The 17406-nt window shown below is 49.2% G+C and overlaps 1 protein-coding gene across 2 annotated transcripts in view; it reads left to right on the top strand.

Annotated features, from left to right (window-relative positions):
* The first annotated feature begins 268 nt into the window (after window positions 1–268).
* IRAK2 (interleukin 1 receptor associated kinase 2) overlaps window positions 269–17406 on the top strand; it is a 60831-nt gene continuing 43693 nt past the window's right edge. Inside the window, exon 1 of one of the 2 annotated variants that reach the window (XM_060180727.1) lies at window positions 269–454. In XM_060180727.1, coding sequence (XP_060036710.1) covers window positions 361–454 — 94 coding nt within the window. In that variant the 5' untranslated portion in view covers window positions 269–360. The remainder of the gene's footprint in view (window positions 455–17406) is intronic. The other variant, XM_060180728.1, reaches the window with a different exon arrangement.

The raw sequence follows: 17406 nt of genomic DNA, 5'->3' as shown, positions 1-17406 counted from the left end.
CTCATTTCTGGGTCTCAGTTTCCCCGCCCTGCGTTGAGCTTGGGTTTTGGCAGTGGCCTCTGAAGTCAGACCTGCTCCGCGCGGGGTGTCGCCTATAGCCGGGATGGGCTTTGCCTCTGCGGGGGCGGGACTTGCATTAACTGAGGTCGGGATTGGTCGAGCCCTGGTGGTGGGCGTGGATAAGCGAGGAGGTTGTGCGGCCTTTGCTGGGGGCACGGTCAGGGCCGAGGGCGTGGCCAGACGCGGGGGCGTGGCCATGACCGGGGGCGTGGCCGGGCGCGGCGGGGCTGCTGGAGCTCCGGCAGGCAGACAGACTGGTAGCACCGGGCTGGGTGGCCGGCGCCCGCTCGTACACTCGCCATGCCCTGTTACATCTACCAGCTGCCCGCCTGGGTCCTGGACGACCTGTGCCGCAACATGGACACACTCAGCGAGTGGGACTGGATGCAGTTCGGTGAGTGTTCGTCCGTCCACCTGTCCATCCCGCCCCCCGGCCAGCTCTGCACCCCGTGGCCCAGGGCTGGGGTCTCCGAGGGGCCCGCTGTGTGCGGCCTGGACCCCGTTCTGTTGCCGGGTAATGGCTGAAGGACTGACCAGCAGCCGGTCACGTGGTGTCCCGCCAGTAGGTGATCCTTGACCTTAGGGTCTCCTGGGGCCTCACTGCCCCTGTCCCCCACAGGCCTTGCCTCTCCGACCCGGCCGCCCCCGGAACTCAACCCCGAGCTCAGCCTCGAGTCAGCCTGCTTGGTGGCCGGTGTCTGATCACCTGTTCTGAGTCGGGGCCCAGGAGTCCTCAGGGCCGCCCCCACCTCTGGACAGCAGCCTCTTCACCCCGCCCCGAGGTGACAGCCCCACACAAACAGTGCTTGTAGGTCAGAAAGACTGTGGCAAAGCACCTGCCACGTAGGGGCCCAGAGGTTTGCAATGACCGTTTCACCTTCACGTAGCAACTCAGCATAACAGTTGTCAACTTTTTTTTTTTAATGTCTGTATTTTATTTTACTTAAAATTTTCTTTATCTTTATTTTGTTTGATATAAACAGCGAGAAGTTAAGAGAGGAAGGGGTTATGGAGAAGGAGAGAGGCAGAAAGACACCTACAACACTACTTGACCACTTGCAAAGCTTTCCCCCCTGTAGGTGGGGAGCAGGGACTTGAACCCGGGTTCTTGCGCACTGCAGTGCGCACACTCAACCAGGTGCGACACCACCTGGCCCCTTTATTTTACTTTAATATTTAGTAATGCAAGAGAGAATGAATAACTCTGGTTCATGAATGTCAGGAATCAGACTTGGGATCTCATACTGGAGACTCCAAGCTCTCCTGACTACACTACTTCTAGGAGCACTGTCTGTACTATGTTAAAGATTTGGGGGGCTGGTGGTGGCGCACCTGGTTGAACATACAGGTTACGGTGCACAAGAACCCAGGTTTGAGCCCCTGCTCCCCACCTGCAGGGGAAAAGCGTCACGAGGGGTGAAGCAGGGCTGCAGGTGTGACTCTGTCTCTCTCCCTGTCTCCCCCTTTCCTCTCAATTTCTGACTGCTTCTATCCAAGAAATAAATAAAGATAATAAAAATTGGTTTAAAAGTATTTAAATGATAGGGCCTGGATGGTGGTCCACCCAGTAAAGGGCACAAGTTACCATGCATGAGGACCTGGGTTCAAGTCGCTGGTCCCCACCTGCAGGAGGGAAGCTTCATAAGTGGTGGATCAGGTTGGAAGTATCTTTCCCTCTCTTTCTTCCTCTTCCTATTTCTCTCTGTCTCTATCATAATTAAATATGATAGGGCTGGTGCTATGAAGGTTCAAGCCCTGGCACCCACATGGGAGTACCACAGTGCTGGGGGAAGCTTCAGTTGCTATGGTATCTCTCCAACTCTATCTCTGAAAAAGTCAGCTCGAAACTGTGAAATTATACATGTCAAGGATCTAGAGCACCAAGAAAAAAACAGATTATGTTATATGCCATTTATTTATTTTTATCAGAGCACTGCTCGGATCTGGCTTATGGTGGTGTGGGGAGTTGAACTTGGGACTTTGGAGCCTCAGGCACGAAAGTCTCTTTGCAGAACCATCATGTTGTCTCCCCAGCCTGACGTATACCACTTATAAAGAGTCCATGGCTGGTGCATGTGTACAGTGGAAAGATGTTGGTGCAGGAATAAGTGTGTTAGCCAGTTTGAGCTGAGCATGTCTTTTTGAATCTGGTTTTCAGTCAGGCTGACCTTAGCACCTAGAGGCATCTGGGTTGAGTGCTGTAGTGGGTGGAGGGGACCCAGAGGACAGAGTAGCGGTGGTGGAGTGGGGTGTGTGTGTGCTTATCTCTTCTCCCTACAGGCCCCTCCACAGAGGACTGTTCACCCCATTGTGTCCATAGCGCAGAGGTTCAGAACCCTGGTTTAAACCAAGAGCAGCAACAGCATTACACACATATTGTGGGACAGAGAAAAAAGTTAGCTCAGATCCTACCAGTCAGGGGTAATCGCTCTGGAGGCAGTGATAAGAGCAAGACAGCTAGCCCCGACTGGCTTCTTTTTAGGTAGCGACAGAGAGAGAGAGAGAGAGAGAGGGGGGGGGGGGGAGGGAGAATACAGCACTGAAACTTCTTTCAAGGCTCTTTTTTTAAAAAAAATATTTATTTATTTATTCCCTTTTGTTGCCCTTGTTGTTTTATTGTTGTAGTTATTATTGTCATTGTTATTGATGTCGTTGTTGTTGGATAGGACAGAGAGAAACGGAGAGAGGAGGGGAAGACAGAGAGGAGGAGAGAAAGACAGACACCTGCAGACCTGCTTCACCGCCTGTGAAGCGACTCCCCTGCAGGTGGGGAGCTGGGGCCTCAAACCGGGATCCTTACGCCGGTCCTTGTGCTTTGCGCCACCTGCGCTTAACCCGCTGCGCTACCGCCCGAATCCCTGAAACTTCTTTCAATACAGTGAGGGCTAGGCTCTAACCTGGGCTGCACGTGACTAGCAGCGCACTACCCAGGGGAGCTGCTTCACCACCCGATTGGCTTATTCCTAAGTGCCAGTGGCTCAGTGTTCCTGGGATTTCAACTAAACATATTAGTGTATTGCTTATATTTTTATTTTTTAGTGTTTTATTTACTTGTTTATTAGTGAATATAGAGAGAGAGAAATTGAGAGGAAAGGGGGAGATAGACAGCGAGAGAGACAGAGAGACACCTGCAGCTCTGCTTCATCACTTGTGAAGCTTCCCCCCCCCCCCCCTGGCGGATGGAGACCAGGGGCTTGAACCTGGGTCCTTGAGCACAGTGATGTGAGTGCTCAACCAGGTGCACCACTGCTTGGCCCCTGTTTATATTTTTCAAACACTGTAGCATTTTGTATTTTCTTTTTTTTTCTTTTTTTTTTTTTTTTTTTTGCTTTTTACAAGTGTTTTAATTACAAATGAAATTCTGAAGCCTAGACATACAATGACAACATCCTCTCACCAAGAACCTACCACTCCATACAGTTGTGTTTGTGTGTGTGCACGCACATAGCAGATTGTCTTCAATGAGTGCTACTGTGATCTATGGTGTTGACATTTCTAGAGAAAGAAAACTGTCACCTGCTAAGGGCATGTGCTGAAATGGGCATACTCCTATTTCATGTTGAAAAACATTAATGACACTGCAATTGAGTCTGCTCTGAGCCTCCCACAATATATACAGATGTAGCTCACTTACATTTCAAACATGCATGCTATGAAGAATGAAACAGTGTGTTGTGAACACAGGTCAAATGTTTGAAGAAATGATGCACTTTGTGACATGGGCTTGACCTGCAGGGACAGTGAAGCCCTGGGAACAAGAGAAGCAGAGGTGGCAGGATGTGGGCCTTCCTTCAAGGCTGGACCAGTATGGGGACTTCATGTTACTATCTCTCAATATTTTAGGCCACCCTGGGTTGTCATGATGATACTCCATTTTGGACAGTATACAATTGGTGATTAACATATATCTTGCTCCTTAGCAAAAAACTATTCAAGTATTTTTATCTTAAATATTTTAAAAGTAATCTTTTACATTATTGAAGATTGGTAGAAAATACAGAATCTGACAACTTCTCATTTTGTATTTTCTGAGAGCTGATATTTTCCACTTAAAGTATATCATAATTATTTCTCTTTGTCAAACAATGCTCTTTAAAAACATTATTATGGGGGGGGCTCAAGCAGGAGCACACACATTACCGTACACAAGGACCTGGGTTCAAGCCCCCACTTCCCACCTGTGGGGAGGATGCTTCACGAGTGGCAAAGCAGGTCTGCAAGTGTCTTTCTCTCTGCCTCTGTCCCCTCTTACTCTCCCAGTTACACTCCTATCAAATAAAATAGAAAGTAAAAAGAAAAAAAGGTTTCATAGTGCTGGCACTGAGAGTAAGTACATAAATAAATAAATAAAAATTTAAAAAGTGTTTATTAGTGAGAACTAGAGCATTACAGAGGCAAATGTGGTTCTGGGCTTTGAACTTGAGATCTCATGCTTAGAAGTCCTGCTCCCTACCCCCTGAGCCACCCCCAAGGCTGCCCTAGCAGTATTCTTTTACTTGTTTGTTTGTTAATTAATTAATTTATTTATATTTCTAGTTTTTAAAGATTTTATTTATTTACTAATGTAAGACATAGGAGGAGAGAGAGAAAGAGCCCCCATACCACTCTGGTACATGTGCTGCTGGGGATTGAACTCAGAACCTCATGCTTGCGAATCCAATGTTTTATCATCTGTACCACCTCCCGGACCACACTTGCCTTTAGATGGAGACAGAGGTAGAGAGAGTGAGTGAAAGAGGCCACAGAACCAGAGCTTCTTCCAGTGCCGGGCTTGAACCTGGGCCGCGCACATGGCAAAGCAGCGTGCTACCCACAGGAGCTATTTGGCTATATTCTTTTTTTTTTTTTTTTGCCTCCAGCGTTATTGCTGAGGCTTGGTGCCGGCACTATGAATCCACTGCTTCTGGAGGCCTTTTATTTTTTTCTTCCCATTTTATTGGCTAGGATAGAGAGAAATGGAGAGAGAGGAAGGGGAGATAGAGAGGGAGAGAGAAAGATAGACACCTGCAGATCTGCTTCACTGCTTGTGAAGCTTCCTTCAGGCAGGTGAGAACTAGGGGCTTGAACCAGTTAAAGGGAAAAAATGGCCCGCAGGCAAGTGGATTCATAGTGTCGGCGCCGAGCCCCATCAATAAGATTTATTTGTTTATTATGGTGAGAGGCAGAGAGGGAAAACCAGAGCATCCCTGCGGCATGTGTGGTGCCAGGGGTCAAAGCGGGGGCCGCTCCACACGTGCACACTCACTCAGTCAGGGTCCTTTGGGACTTAACTCTTGCAGCTGCTGCCAGTGCTTGTCTGTGCTGTAGTATACATGTGCTTCCTTCCTTCCGTCCTTCCTCTTTTAAAAAATATCTTTACTCATTTATTATTATTGGATAGAGGCAGAGAGAAATTGAGAGGGGACGGTGAGACAGAGAGGGAGAGAGACAGAGAGACACCAGCAGCCCTGCTTCACCACTTGTGAAGCTTTCCCCCTGTAGGTGGGGACCCGGGGCTTGAACCCATGTCCTTGTGCACTGTAACATGTGCGCTCAACCAGTTGCTCCACCACGTGGCCCCCTTTCTTTCCTTTCTTTTCTTTTCTTTTTTTCTTTTTTTCTTTATTTTTCTTTATTTTTATTTTTTTATTGTTGTAGTTATTATTGTTGTTGTCATTGTTGGATAGGACAGAGAGAAATGGAGAGAGGAGGGGAAGACAGGGGGAGAGAAAGATAGACACCTGCAGACCTGCTTCACCGCCTGTGAAGCGACTCCCCTGCAGGTGGGGAGCCGGGGTTCGAACCGGGATCCTTACTCCGGTCTTTGTGCTTTGCGCCACCTGCGCTTAACCCGCTGCGCTACAGCCCGACTCCCTCTTTCCTTTCTTTTCTAATTAAAGATTTGTTTATTGACTCAAAAGAGAGGCAGAGAGAGAGAGAGAGAGAGAAGCAGAGCATCACTGTGGCTTCTGTGGTGCTGGGGCTTGAACTCCAGACCTCAAACTTGAGGGTTCAGTAGTCTGGCTGCTGTACCCCCCCAACCCCGGCTGCAGTTCGATGTCTATTACTGAACAGCACTCTGCTGTACAGAAGAGCCGTGTCTGGGGGTCTGCCCTCTTCCTGGCTGTGTGAGGAGTGCTCCTGTGGGCACCGGAGTTGTGTTTTCACGTGGACACGTGCTCGAGTTCCCCAGGCACAGCCCCGGGAGCAGAGTTGCTGAGTCAGATGGAAACTCTGCGTCTGGCAGTTTGAGGAACGACCCCGTACCCTGTCCATCTGTCCCCATCAGCGGCAACCGGGGGTCTGCTTTTCTCCACATCCTGTTCTGCATTTGCTATTCTCTGCCTTCTTTTTTTTCTGTGGGGGGGGGGGCATTATCACTAGGACGTCACTACACTAGGCAGCTTTTTATTTTTTATTATTTTTATTTACTTCTTCCCTTTTATTGACCTTGTTTTTTTAAATATTTACTTATTTATTTCCTTTTGTTGCCCTTGTTGTTTTATTGTTGTAGTTATTGATGTCGTCGTTGCTGGATAGGACAGAGAGAAATGGAGAGAGGAAGGGAAGACAGAGAGGGGGAGAGAAAGACAGACACCTGCAGATCTGCTTCACCACCTGTGAAATGACTCCCCTGCAGGTGGGGAGCCGGGGCTCAAACCAGAATCCTTACACGGGTCCTTAACTTTTTATTTTTAGTGATTTACAAAATTACAAAATAACAGGAGTATGATTCCACACCATTCTCACCACCAGAGTTCTGTGTCCCCATTCCCTCCATTGTGAATCACAAAAGAGAAAACGCAGGCCGTCCAGGAAGTGGCGCAGTGGGTTAAGGACCAGACTTCCATCTGTGGACGAGGTCTCAGGCTCGCTCCCTGGCACTGAGTACACCACCAAGGGCTCTTGGACTCTCTCTTTCTCTCTCTCTCTCACTGGCAATTAAATCAGTCTTAAAAACACATCCAGGTGTGGTCTGAGAAGTGGCACAGTGGATAAAGCACTGGATCTCAAGCATGATCCAGTTGGGACCTGGCTGAGTGCACGTGTTATGATGCGCGAGGTCCCCGCTCCCCACCTGCAGGGTGGGGATACTTCACGAGTGGTGAAGCAGGCCTGCAGGTATCTCTCTGTCTCTCTCCCTCTCTGTTATCTTCCCTCCCCTCTCAGTTTCTCTCTGTCCTGTCAAAAAGAAAGAAAACAAAAAAAAAAAAGGAAAAAAAATGCCACCTGGAGCACATGTACCAAAGTGATGTCTCGTTCTTTCTCTCCTCCTAACTGTCTCATGAATAAATAAATAAAATCTTAAAAAAAAAAAAACACAGCCAGGTGTTCACAGAGCTGTGAGTCAGCTGCCTTCCCAGGGCTCTGAGCTGATCCTGGGGCCGCCTCTGATCCTGGCTTTCTCTGTCCTAGTTTGACTGATGAGGAAACGGGTATAGGGACAAAGAAGGGGCCTTCCCTGAACCCACAGCACGGAAGTGGCAGAGACAGGATTTGAACCCAGGCCATAACACAGAAAGTCTGGGCCCTGCGCCAGCATCACCTTCCGGCTGACAGAAGCAGGATTGTTTGGTAGCCAGAGTGAAACGTCTGGAAGTTTGGAAGCACAGCATAGCCAGGGATTTTTCCTGGAGTCTCGCAGTAGGGATTTCCCCTTGCTTTCCACATGTTGGGAAATGACCGTGAGGCCAAGGCACTTGGTGTGCTGAGAAGACAGCCTGCCCTTCCTGGGGGGCTCGGCCAGGATCGGCTCCCCACCCCCATCTCCTTCTAGTCTTGGTCCCATTTCAAGGGTGAGAGTCTGTGCTATTAGGTCCAACTGAGACAAGCAAGGGTTAACTTTTACAGAGAAAGGCGAGTGGTGACTTCTTATTTTATTTCTACCAGGGTTATTGCTGGGGCTCACTGCCAGCGCTACGAATCCGCCGTTCCTGTCCTTTCACTTGATAGGACAGAGAGAAACTGAGAGAGGAAGGGGAGATAGAGAAGGGGGCCAGGTGGTGGCGAATCTGGCTGAGTGCACATGTTGCGACGCGCGGGGTCCCCGCTCCCCACCTGCAGGGTGGGGATACTTCACGAGTGGTGAAGCAGGCCTGCAGGTGTCTCTCTGTCTCTCCCTCTCTATCTCCCCTCCCCTCTGAATTTCTCTCTGTCCTGTCAAAAAGAAAGAAAACAAAAAAAGGGGGGGAATGCCGCCTGGAGTGCTGGATTCCTAGTGCCTGCACCAAGCCCCAGGGGTAAACCTGGTGGCAAAAAAGAAGAAAAAGAAAAACAGAAAAACACAGTTGGCCACCTGCCCTCCTCCCCACGCACACAGGGCTTCCTCCCCCGTCACCCAGGTGGCCTGGTCGGTGGCCTGAGAACCTGCTCCTTCTGCCCCAGAGTCTGCTGACCACCCAGACAAGGTGTCCTCTCTGCACACACAGAAGAGACCGTCCCCTGTGCAGCGGGTGGCTGTGAGGGACTGTGGGAAGGTGGTCACTGTATAAAGGGCAGCGCCATGGTGCCCAGGGCCCCGTCTCCTGTGGACACGAGTCTGGCTGGGGCTGCAGGGGGCACAGACACGGCTTCCTGCATCCCAGCCTCGGCCGGGGGTGTGTGGTCATGGCTCTGTGGCTGGGGACTCCAAGAACACTACCTCAAGTTCTGTCTGTGTGTGGACGAGGCTGAGTGGTAGAATGCTTGCCGCCATGTGTGAGGTACTGGATTTGACCCGTAGCTGTGCACACGACATGACACCTCCGTGGAGGCACAGTGTCCAGGGCTAAAGCCCCCTGCCCACTGCTGTTTCTGTGCTGCCTGGAGGAGGTGGTAGGAGCCCCAGGGTCTGGCTGGGCTCCCGTTTCCCTGTGACATCACGTGCCCCAGCAGTGGGCCTGTGCCAGAGCTGCAGGCAGGGTGGGGGGGGGGTCCTGGTCCTGGTCCCTTGTCCTGTGAGTCCCTCCTCCCTGAGCAGGAGCCTGGCTGGGCTTTCCCATGACTAAGGTGGCCTCTCCAGGACTTTCCATTCCTCTCAGGAGGCTTCCCTTCCCCTTTCCATGTGAGGGTGAGTTGTGCAACACTCCTGCGTCACTGCCCCAGCCCTGTCACCCTCTGCTTGGGATCAGATTCACAGTGGCCAGCCCCCCCCCCCCCCCGACCCCCCCAACACATTTACTTTAGTTAATTTGTTTTGGTCATTGTCAGGGCTTCACTGCTTCAGGCCAACTTTTTTTTTTTTTTTTTTGTCTCCAGGGTTTTCACTGGAGCTCAGTGCCTGCACTATGAATCCACTGCTCCTGGAGGCCACTTTTCCCAAATTGTTGCCCTTGTTGCTGTTATTGTGGTTATTACTGTTGTTGTTGTTAGACAGGACAGAAAGAAATGAAGAGAGGAGGGAAAGACAGAGAGGGGGAGAGAAAGACAGACACCTGCAGACCTGCTTCACCGCTTGTGAAACGACTCCCCTGCAGGTGGGGAGCCGGGGGCTTGAACCAGAATCTTTACACCAGTCCTTGCGCTTCACCCCATGCACACTTAACCTTCTGTGCTATGACCACCTCACCCCACCCCACCCCCCACCCCGGCCGGCCGAATTTCAGATGGAGAGAGACAGAGGGCCAGGTGGTGGTACTTGTTGCAGTTCACAAGGACCCAGGTTCAGGACCCTGGTCCCTACTTTCGGGGGCCGAAGCTTCACGAGTAGAGAAGTAATGCTGCAGTTGTCTCTCTCTCTCTCTCTCTCTCTCTCTCTCTCTCTCTCTCCGTTCCTCCCCTTTCTTCTCAAATTATCTCTATCCTATCAAAATAAATACATTACTATTCTATTTAAACATTAAAAAAAACAATTTTAACTGTCACTAAGGTTATTGCTGGAGCTCGGTGGCAGCATTACAAATCCATCACTCCCAGTAGCCTCCCCGCCTTTTTTCCTTTTGACAGGACAAAAAGATATTGAAAGGGATAAGGAGATAAAGGAGAGAGACAGACAGACACCTGCAGCCCTGCTTTACCACTCGAGAAGCTTCCCCCTTGCAAGTGGGGAGCAAGGGCTTGAACTTGGGCCCTTGAGCACTGTAATGTGTGTACTCAACTAGGCATGCTACTACCGCCTGCCCCTATAAATAAAAAATTCTCAAGTAACAGAAAGAGAGAGAGAGAGAGGGAGAGAGAGAGGCTCTAGCTCTGGCATTGAAGCTTCTCTTGGTGTGGGACTGGGTAGGGTGTTTGGGCTCAAGCGGGCCCCCTCCCAGGTGAGCCGCCTGGCTAGTCTGGTGAAGCCATATACTCCTGTGTTTCCAACTGCGAGTGGCCCCCTCCCGGCCCCCCCAGGCTGGCTAGGGGGAACTCCAGCTGGGGATCTGGGGATTTCCCAGATCCTGGAATTCAAATGCAGTTCCCTGGCTTCTGATGTGACATCTCCCTCTCGTTAGGAGACAGGGAGGAGAACTGGGTGGCCGTTAAAAATGATACTGATGGTTGGGGGTCGGGCGGTGGCACAGTGGGTTAAGCGCATGTGGTGCAAAGTGCAGGGACCAGCGTAGGGATCCCGGTTCGAGCCCGGGCTCCCCACCTGCAGGGGAGTCGCTTCACAGGTGGTGAAGCAGGTCTGCAGGTGTCTGTCTTTCTCTCCCCCTCTCTGTCTTCCCCTCCTCTCTCCATCTCTGTCCTATCCAACAACGATGATATCGATAACAATAAAAACTACAACAATAAAACAACAAGGGCAACAAAAGGGAATAAATAAATAAATTTAAATAAAAAAACCGACACTGATGTGGCATTGGGTTCAAACCCCCTCTTCCCCACCTGCAGGGGGGAAGCTTCATGAATGGTGAAGCAGGTCTGCAGGTGTCTCTGTCTCTCTTATCTCCCTTTCAACATCTCTTTGTCTTATCAAATCAAATAAAAATTTTTAAAAAGGAGGGGGCCAGGCAGTAGTGCAGCGGGTTGAGCGCAGGTGATAAAGAGCGCAAAGACCAGCGGAAGAATCCCGGTTCAAGCCCCCAGCTCCACACCTGCAGGGGAGTCATTTCACAGGCAGTGAAGCAGGTCTACAGGTGTCTTATCTTTCTTTTTTTTTTAAATTTCTTCATTGGGGAATTAATGTTTTATATTCCACAGTAAATACAATAGTTTGTACATGCAAAACATTTCCCAGTTTTCCATATAACAATACAACCCCCATTAGGTCCTCTGTCATCCTTCTTGGATCTGTATTCTCCCCACCCACCCACCCCAGAGTCTTTTACTTAGGTGCAATACGCCAATTCCAGTTCAGGTTCTGCTTGTGTTTTCTTTTCTGATCTTGTTGTTCAACTTCCGCCTGTACAGGTGTCTATCTTTCTCTACCCCTCTCTGTCTTCCCCTCCTTTCTCCATTTATTTCTGTTCTATCCAACAATAACGACAACAATAATAGTAACAACAGCACTGACAGACAACAAGGACAACAAAAGGGAAAAAAAAATGGCCTCCAAGGAGCGGTGGATTCATGGTGCAAGCACTGAGCCCCAGCGATAACCCTGGCGGCAAAAAAAAAAAAAAAGGAAAAGGAAAAAATGGTCACCAGGAGTATTGGAGTCACAGTGTTGGCACTGAATCCCAGCAATAACCCTGGTGGCAAAATTATTAATAATAATGATGATTATGATGGAATGTGGGTGGGAACGCTGAACTTTGGTGTTGATGTGGCAGGGAACTAAGCGTTATCATCTTACAATCTTGTGTGGAAAATGAAGAAGGAAGAAAGAACAGCTTGGATTCTCAAGCCTGAGGTCCTGAGTTCAATCCCCAGCTTCGTATGTGTCAGAGTCATGCTCTGATTCTTTCTTTTTTTTATTAATATTAATTTAATTTATTTATTCCCTTTTGTTGCCCTTGTTTTATTGTTGTAGTTATTATTGTTGTCGTTATTGTTGTTGGATAGGACAGAGAGAAATGGAGAGAGGAGGGGAAGACAGAGAGGGGGAGAGAAAGACAGACACCTGCAGACCCCCTTCACCGCCTGTGAAGTGACTCCCCCGCAGGTGGGGAGCCGGAGGCTCGAACCGGGATCCTTCCGCCAGTCCTTGTGCTTTGCGCCACCTGCGCTTTACCTGCTGCACTACAGCCCAACTCCTTGATTCTTTCTTTTCTCCTCTCTCTCTCTCTCTTTCTCTCTCTCTCATTAATGCCTGGTTCTGCCGCCACCCAGACCATATGCTGCTCTCAGGGCCTTGGGGGGGGGGGGTCTATGTTGTTAAAATTCGGAGGCTCCAGCTGGCCGGGTGGGCTTGCTTCACGGGCGGGTAACAGAGACGCGGAGACAACGGCTGGGCAGGGCAGCTGTATTTCTTTATTCAGGAACAACGATTCATAAACTAAGACAAACTAATCACCAAACAGAACTCTGCTGTCTCTTTGCGGCGGCACAAGCACTCTTTCTTTTACTCTGGAACTCAGAAACCCAGGAACTCTGTCTCTCAGGCACTCTCTCTTACTCTGTAACCCTGAAACTCTCGAACTCAGGAACTCTCTCTTACTCTGTAACCCTGAAACTCTCGAACTCAGGAACTCAGGCACTCTCTCTTACTCTGTAACCCTGAAACTCTCGAACTCAGGAACTCAGGCACTCTCTCTTACTCTGTAACCCTGAAACTCTCGAACTCAGGAACTCTCTCTTACTCTGTAACCCTGAAACTCTCGAACTCAGGAACTCAGGCACTCTCTCTTACTCTGTAACCCTGAAACTCTCGAACTCAGGAACTCAGGCACTCTCTCTTACTCTGTAACCCTGAAACTCTCGAACTCAGGAACTCTCTCTTACTCTGTAACCCTGAAACTCTCGAACTCAGGAACTCAGGAACTCTCTCTTACTCTGTAACCCTGAAACTCTCGAACTCAGGAACTCAGGCACTCTCTCTTACTCTGTAACCCTGAAACTCTCGAACTCAGGAACTCAGGCACTCTCTCTTACTCTGTAACCCTGAAACTCTCCAACTCTGGCATTCTGGAACTCTCGTACTGGGGAACCCTCTGAAACTCTCCCACTGTGGAACTCTCTCTTACTCTGTAACCCTGAAACTCTCAAACTCAGGAACTCAGGAACTCAGGAACTCTGTCACTCTCCAACTCAGGAACCCTCTCCCGGGGTTCCTTGGGGCGGGGCCAAGCAGGCCCGCGAAATTAACAGGACTCATCCAATTCTCTTGGCGGGGGAGGGCTAGAACAAACCAATGTAAAGCATACGACAATTCCCCCTTTTCTTTTTAACTAAATGACTATAGTATCAAGGGTGTGGGGTGAACAGAAACATATATAACAAAAACCAGCATGTTGCCAAGGGAAGGCCTGAGGGGGCCATATCTGCCTCTGGGGGGCTACTTGCCTCGACGGGCATTTGCATGGGTGCGGGGAACGGCCTAGGGTCCCAAAGGCAGCTGGCTGCAACTTACTTACTATGAAACAAAACTTGTTATTAGCATATCTACTGCACGATCTAACATTTCTAATAGAGAAGGAATTTGAGACTTTTACATATCAACAACGTCTTTTAACCTTTTGTTACACCCATTCAAGATGGAGACACACCCTAGGTGTGGGCCGAGAGGAAACCTCAGGCATGAGAATAATTAGCATAGCCATTGTGCGATCTACCATTTCTAATAGAGAAGGTAGTGTTTTACATATCAACAAGTCTATTTAACCTTTTGTTTAGACTAACTTAGTTAAAATATATTGATTGTTAACTAATTTTTACCTTAGACTTTAAATGTAAGTTAATTTTATCTTTATGAGAATTACATTGAAAACCTTTTTCATTTAACTTTGACTAGTAAGAATTTAGCCTTAAAGCTATTGTTTACCAAACTTTAAACATACACATAAACATGGTCATTAATACACTAGGAGAGAAACCTTTGTTACGAAGACATGTCATTTTAAACACGAATTTAAATCTGTACTGTCTTAGTGGTTGGGGGGGGGTCACCATTCGGAGGTGGCTTCCCGCGCAGCTTCACTTTTAGGAATTGCAGGTTGCGATCTCTGCACAAATCTCTGCGTACTCCAGCTTGTCTGCCTTCAGACCGGACCGGCGGCTGGAGATCTCGTGTGCCCAGTTTCGGCAGGGAGCCCGGGGGTCCGGGAGGCCCGGGATGGTTCCAGAATTCATAGAAAGAGGGCAGGCAGGCAGCACCACCTTCCAGGCTGCATCTCTATCTCTCCCTTTGAAGTTTTTCATATTTATTTTCAAGACAGGGAGAGAAACCAGAGCACCAGTCAGGCTCAAACCCTGGGCCTCGGGTGTGCAGGTTCCTGCCGAGCCAGCTCCCTGGCCACAGTGCCTCCTTTCCCGAGGGTGGAGAAGAGATATTCTTTTTTTTTTAAAATATTTTATTTTATTTATTTATTCCCTTTTGTTGCCCTTGTTGTCTTATTGTTGTAGATATTATTGTTGTTGTCGTCGTTATTGGATAGGACAGAGAGAAACGGAGAGAGGAGGGGAAGACAGAGAGGGGGAGAGAAAGACAGACACCTGCAGACCTGCTTCACCGCCTGTGAAGCGACTCCCCTGCAGGTGGGGAGCCGGGGTTCGAACCGGGATCCTTATGCCAGTCCTTGTGCTTTGCGCCACCTGCGCTTAACCCGCTGCGCTATAGCCCGACTCCCCCTTTTTTTTAATATTTAGTTTATTTATTCCCTTTTGTTGCCCTTGTTGTTTTATTGTTGTAGTTATTATTGTTGTTGTTATCGATGTCATCGTTGTTGGATAGGACAGAGAGAAATGGAGAGAGGAGGAGAAAAAAATAGACACCACTTGTGAAGCGACTCCCCTGCAGGTGGGGAGCCGGGGGCTCAAACTGCAATCCTTACACCAGTCCTTACGCTTTGCACCAACTGTGCTTAGCCCGCTGCGCCGCTGCCCGACTCCCAGAAGAGATGTTCTGAAGTAGTTGAGGGGTCCTCTGGAAAATCTCAACATTAACTCAAAGTAAAAAAAAAAAAAAAGACTTCCTGGAGAATTAGAGGAAACATCCGCCTCTGTGAAGCGCACCAGCAATAGCTTCAGTGCTTGGAGAGGGTTGTGTGGCCGTGAGGGACCCTGTGGCTCTGATAGCACCAAGCTAGAGCCCTGGGGACCTGGGCTGTGGTGCACCTGGTTAAGTGCATAGCACTTAACTGGATTCAAGCACAAGGATTCAAGTTTGAGCCCCCAGCTCTCCACCTGCAGGAAGAAGCTTCATGAGCGGTGAAGCAGGTCTGCAGGTGTATTGGGCATTACGCCAGCTCCCCCTGCTTCATTGCTTAACGCTGTGGTCTATTTACATAATCATTGTTTTGTCTGAGACCTGCCCTGCCTGCAGGGCATTGGTTTAATCCCCACTGATTAGATGGAAGCTTGCTATCTTGGCTCTCTTTTCCTTCTCTCCACCCACTCTCCTACCCAGTTCCTTTTTCCGACCTGCCACTTCCGTCTCAGAAGATACAAAAGGCAGTTTTTTTCTGATCAATAAAACATTGCAGTATTGTTATATGGGAAACTGGGGAATGTTATGCATGTACAAACTATTGTATTTCCTGTTGAATGTAAAACATTAATTCCCCAATAAAGAAAAAAAAGTTTAAAAAATAAAATAATAAAAAAAAAACATTGCATTGTGCTCCCGCTCAGCCACGAGAGTTCCTGGTTCCTCTCCCACGTCGCTGAGTAAGCAGCAGCCTAGGTTGGCTCCAGCCGAGTTCTCTCCAACCCGGAGAGCACCTCAGGCTAGCCCGGCACAGGTGTCTCTCTTTCTCTCGCCCTCTCTGTCTCTTCCTCCTCTCTCAAATTCTCCCTGTCCTATCCTATAAATGGAAACAATGGCCGCCAGGAGCAGTGGATTCACAGTGCTGGCACTGAGCCCTAGCGATAACCCTAGAGACGAGAGAGAGGGAGAGGCACCAGAGCCCTCACAGAGAGTGTGAGGCACAGAAAACTATGGGGGGCAATGCAGAGCTGGGTGTCCAGGCCAACTCCTGAGACGGCAGAGAGGCACTCACAGTGCTCCGGAAGTAAATCCTACATTCAGGACCCTGTGCCCTTCCAACAGAGAAGAAATCCAATTTTAAGTTTGTACCCGTGAGTTTTTGATGTTGAAAGTCATTCTTTCCAAGAAAACCCAAGTGGGGCAGAGTGCACACTTCACCATGGGTAAGGCCCCTGGTTGGCACCCCCACCCCCACAGGGAGCTCCATGCATGGGGGCAGCTTCAGGAGAGGTGGAGCAGTGCTGCGGAGTCTCCGCTCCCTCTCTGTTTCTCTCCCTCTAGCTGTAAAACAGTGTGCAGATGTGACGCCCCAGTGAAGTCTGGCAGGGGAAAAAAAAGCCCCAGTCTTAAGTAAGTTCACTCTGCTTTTAGCCAGCTTGCTCATACAGGAAACTCCACCTTTGCCAAGATCCTTTTCCCACAAAACCACAAATGTGTCAGCCTCTCTCTCTCTCCCTCTCTCTCTCTCTCTCTCTCTCCCTCTCTCTCTGTCTCATTCTCTCCTCTCTTCCTCTCTCTCTCTCTCCCTCGTTCTCTCCTCTCTCTCTCTCTCTTTCTCTCCCTCACTTGGGAACGTGTGGCTATTCCATTTCTTTTCATACAGTTTTCTTTTCTCCATTGTTGTTGTTATTATTATTATTGCCACCAGGGTTATCACTGGGGCTGGGTGCTGGCACTACGATTCCACCGTTCCCTGCAGCCACACTTTTCGTTTTATAGGATAGGACAGAGAGAGATTGAGAGAGGAGAGGGAGATAGAGAGGGAGAGAGAAAGAGAGACACCTGAAGACCTGCTTCACTGCTTATGAGGCGACCCCCCCCCCACAGGTGGGGAGCCAGGAGCTCAAGCCCAGATCCTTGCACTTAGTACTATCTGCACCACTGCTTGCCCCCCCTCACCCCCCCAGTTACCATTCTTTTTTTTTTTGCCTCCAGGGTTTTTGCTGGGGCTCAGCACCTGCAGTAGAAACCCACTGTTCCTGGAGGCCATCTTTCCCACTTTGTTGCCCTTGTTGCCACTGCTGTTGTTGTTGGATAGGACAGAGAGAATGGAGAGAGGAGGGGAAGACAGAGGGGAAGAGAAAGACAGACACCTGCAGACCTGCTTCGCTGCTTGTGAAATGACCCCCCTGCAGGTGGGGAGCCAGGGGTTTGAACCGTGATCCCTGCACTTAGAACTATGTGTGCTTAACTGGGTGCACCACCGCCCAGCCCCCTCTCTGGTATTCTTTCTTTCTTTCTTTCTTTCTTTCTTTCTTCCTTCCTTCCTTCCTTCCTTCCTTCCTTCCTTCCTTCTTTCCTTCCTTTCTTTTCATTATTATTTCTATGCAGTCTTAATTCCATTTATTTTATCATATTTCATTAGGGACTTAACA

This window comes from Erinaceus europaeus, chromosome 21 (genome assembly GCF_950295315.1).
Source record: "Erinaceus europaeus chromosome 21, mEriEur2.1, whole genome shotgun sequence".
NCBI lineage: Eukaryota > Metazoa > Chordata > Mammalia > Eulipotyphla > Erinaceidae > Erinaceus > Erinaceus europaeus.
This window is presented reverse-complemented; position numbering and strand designations above follow the sequence as displayed.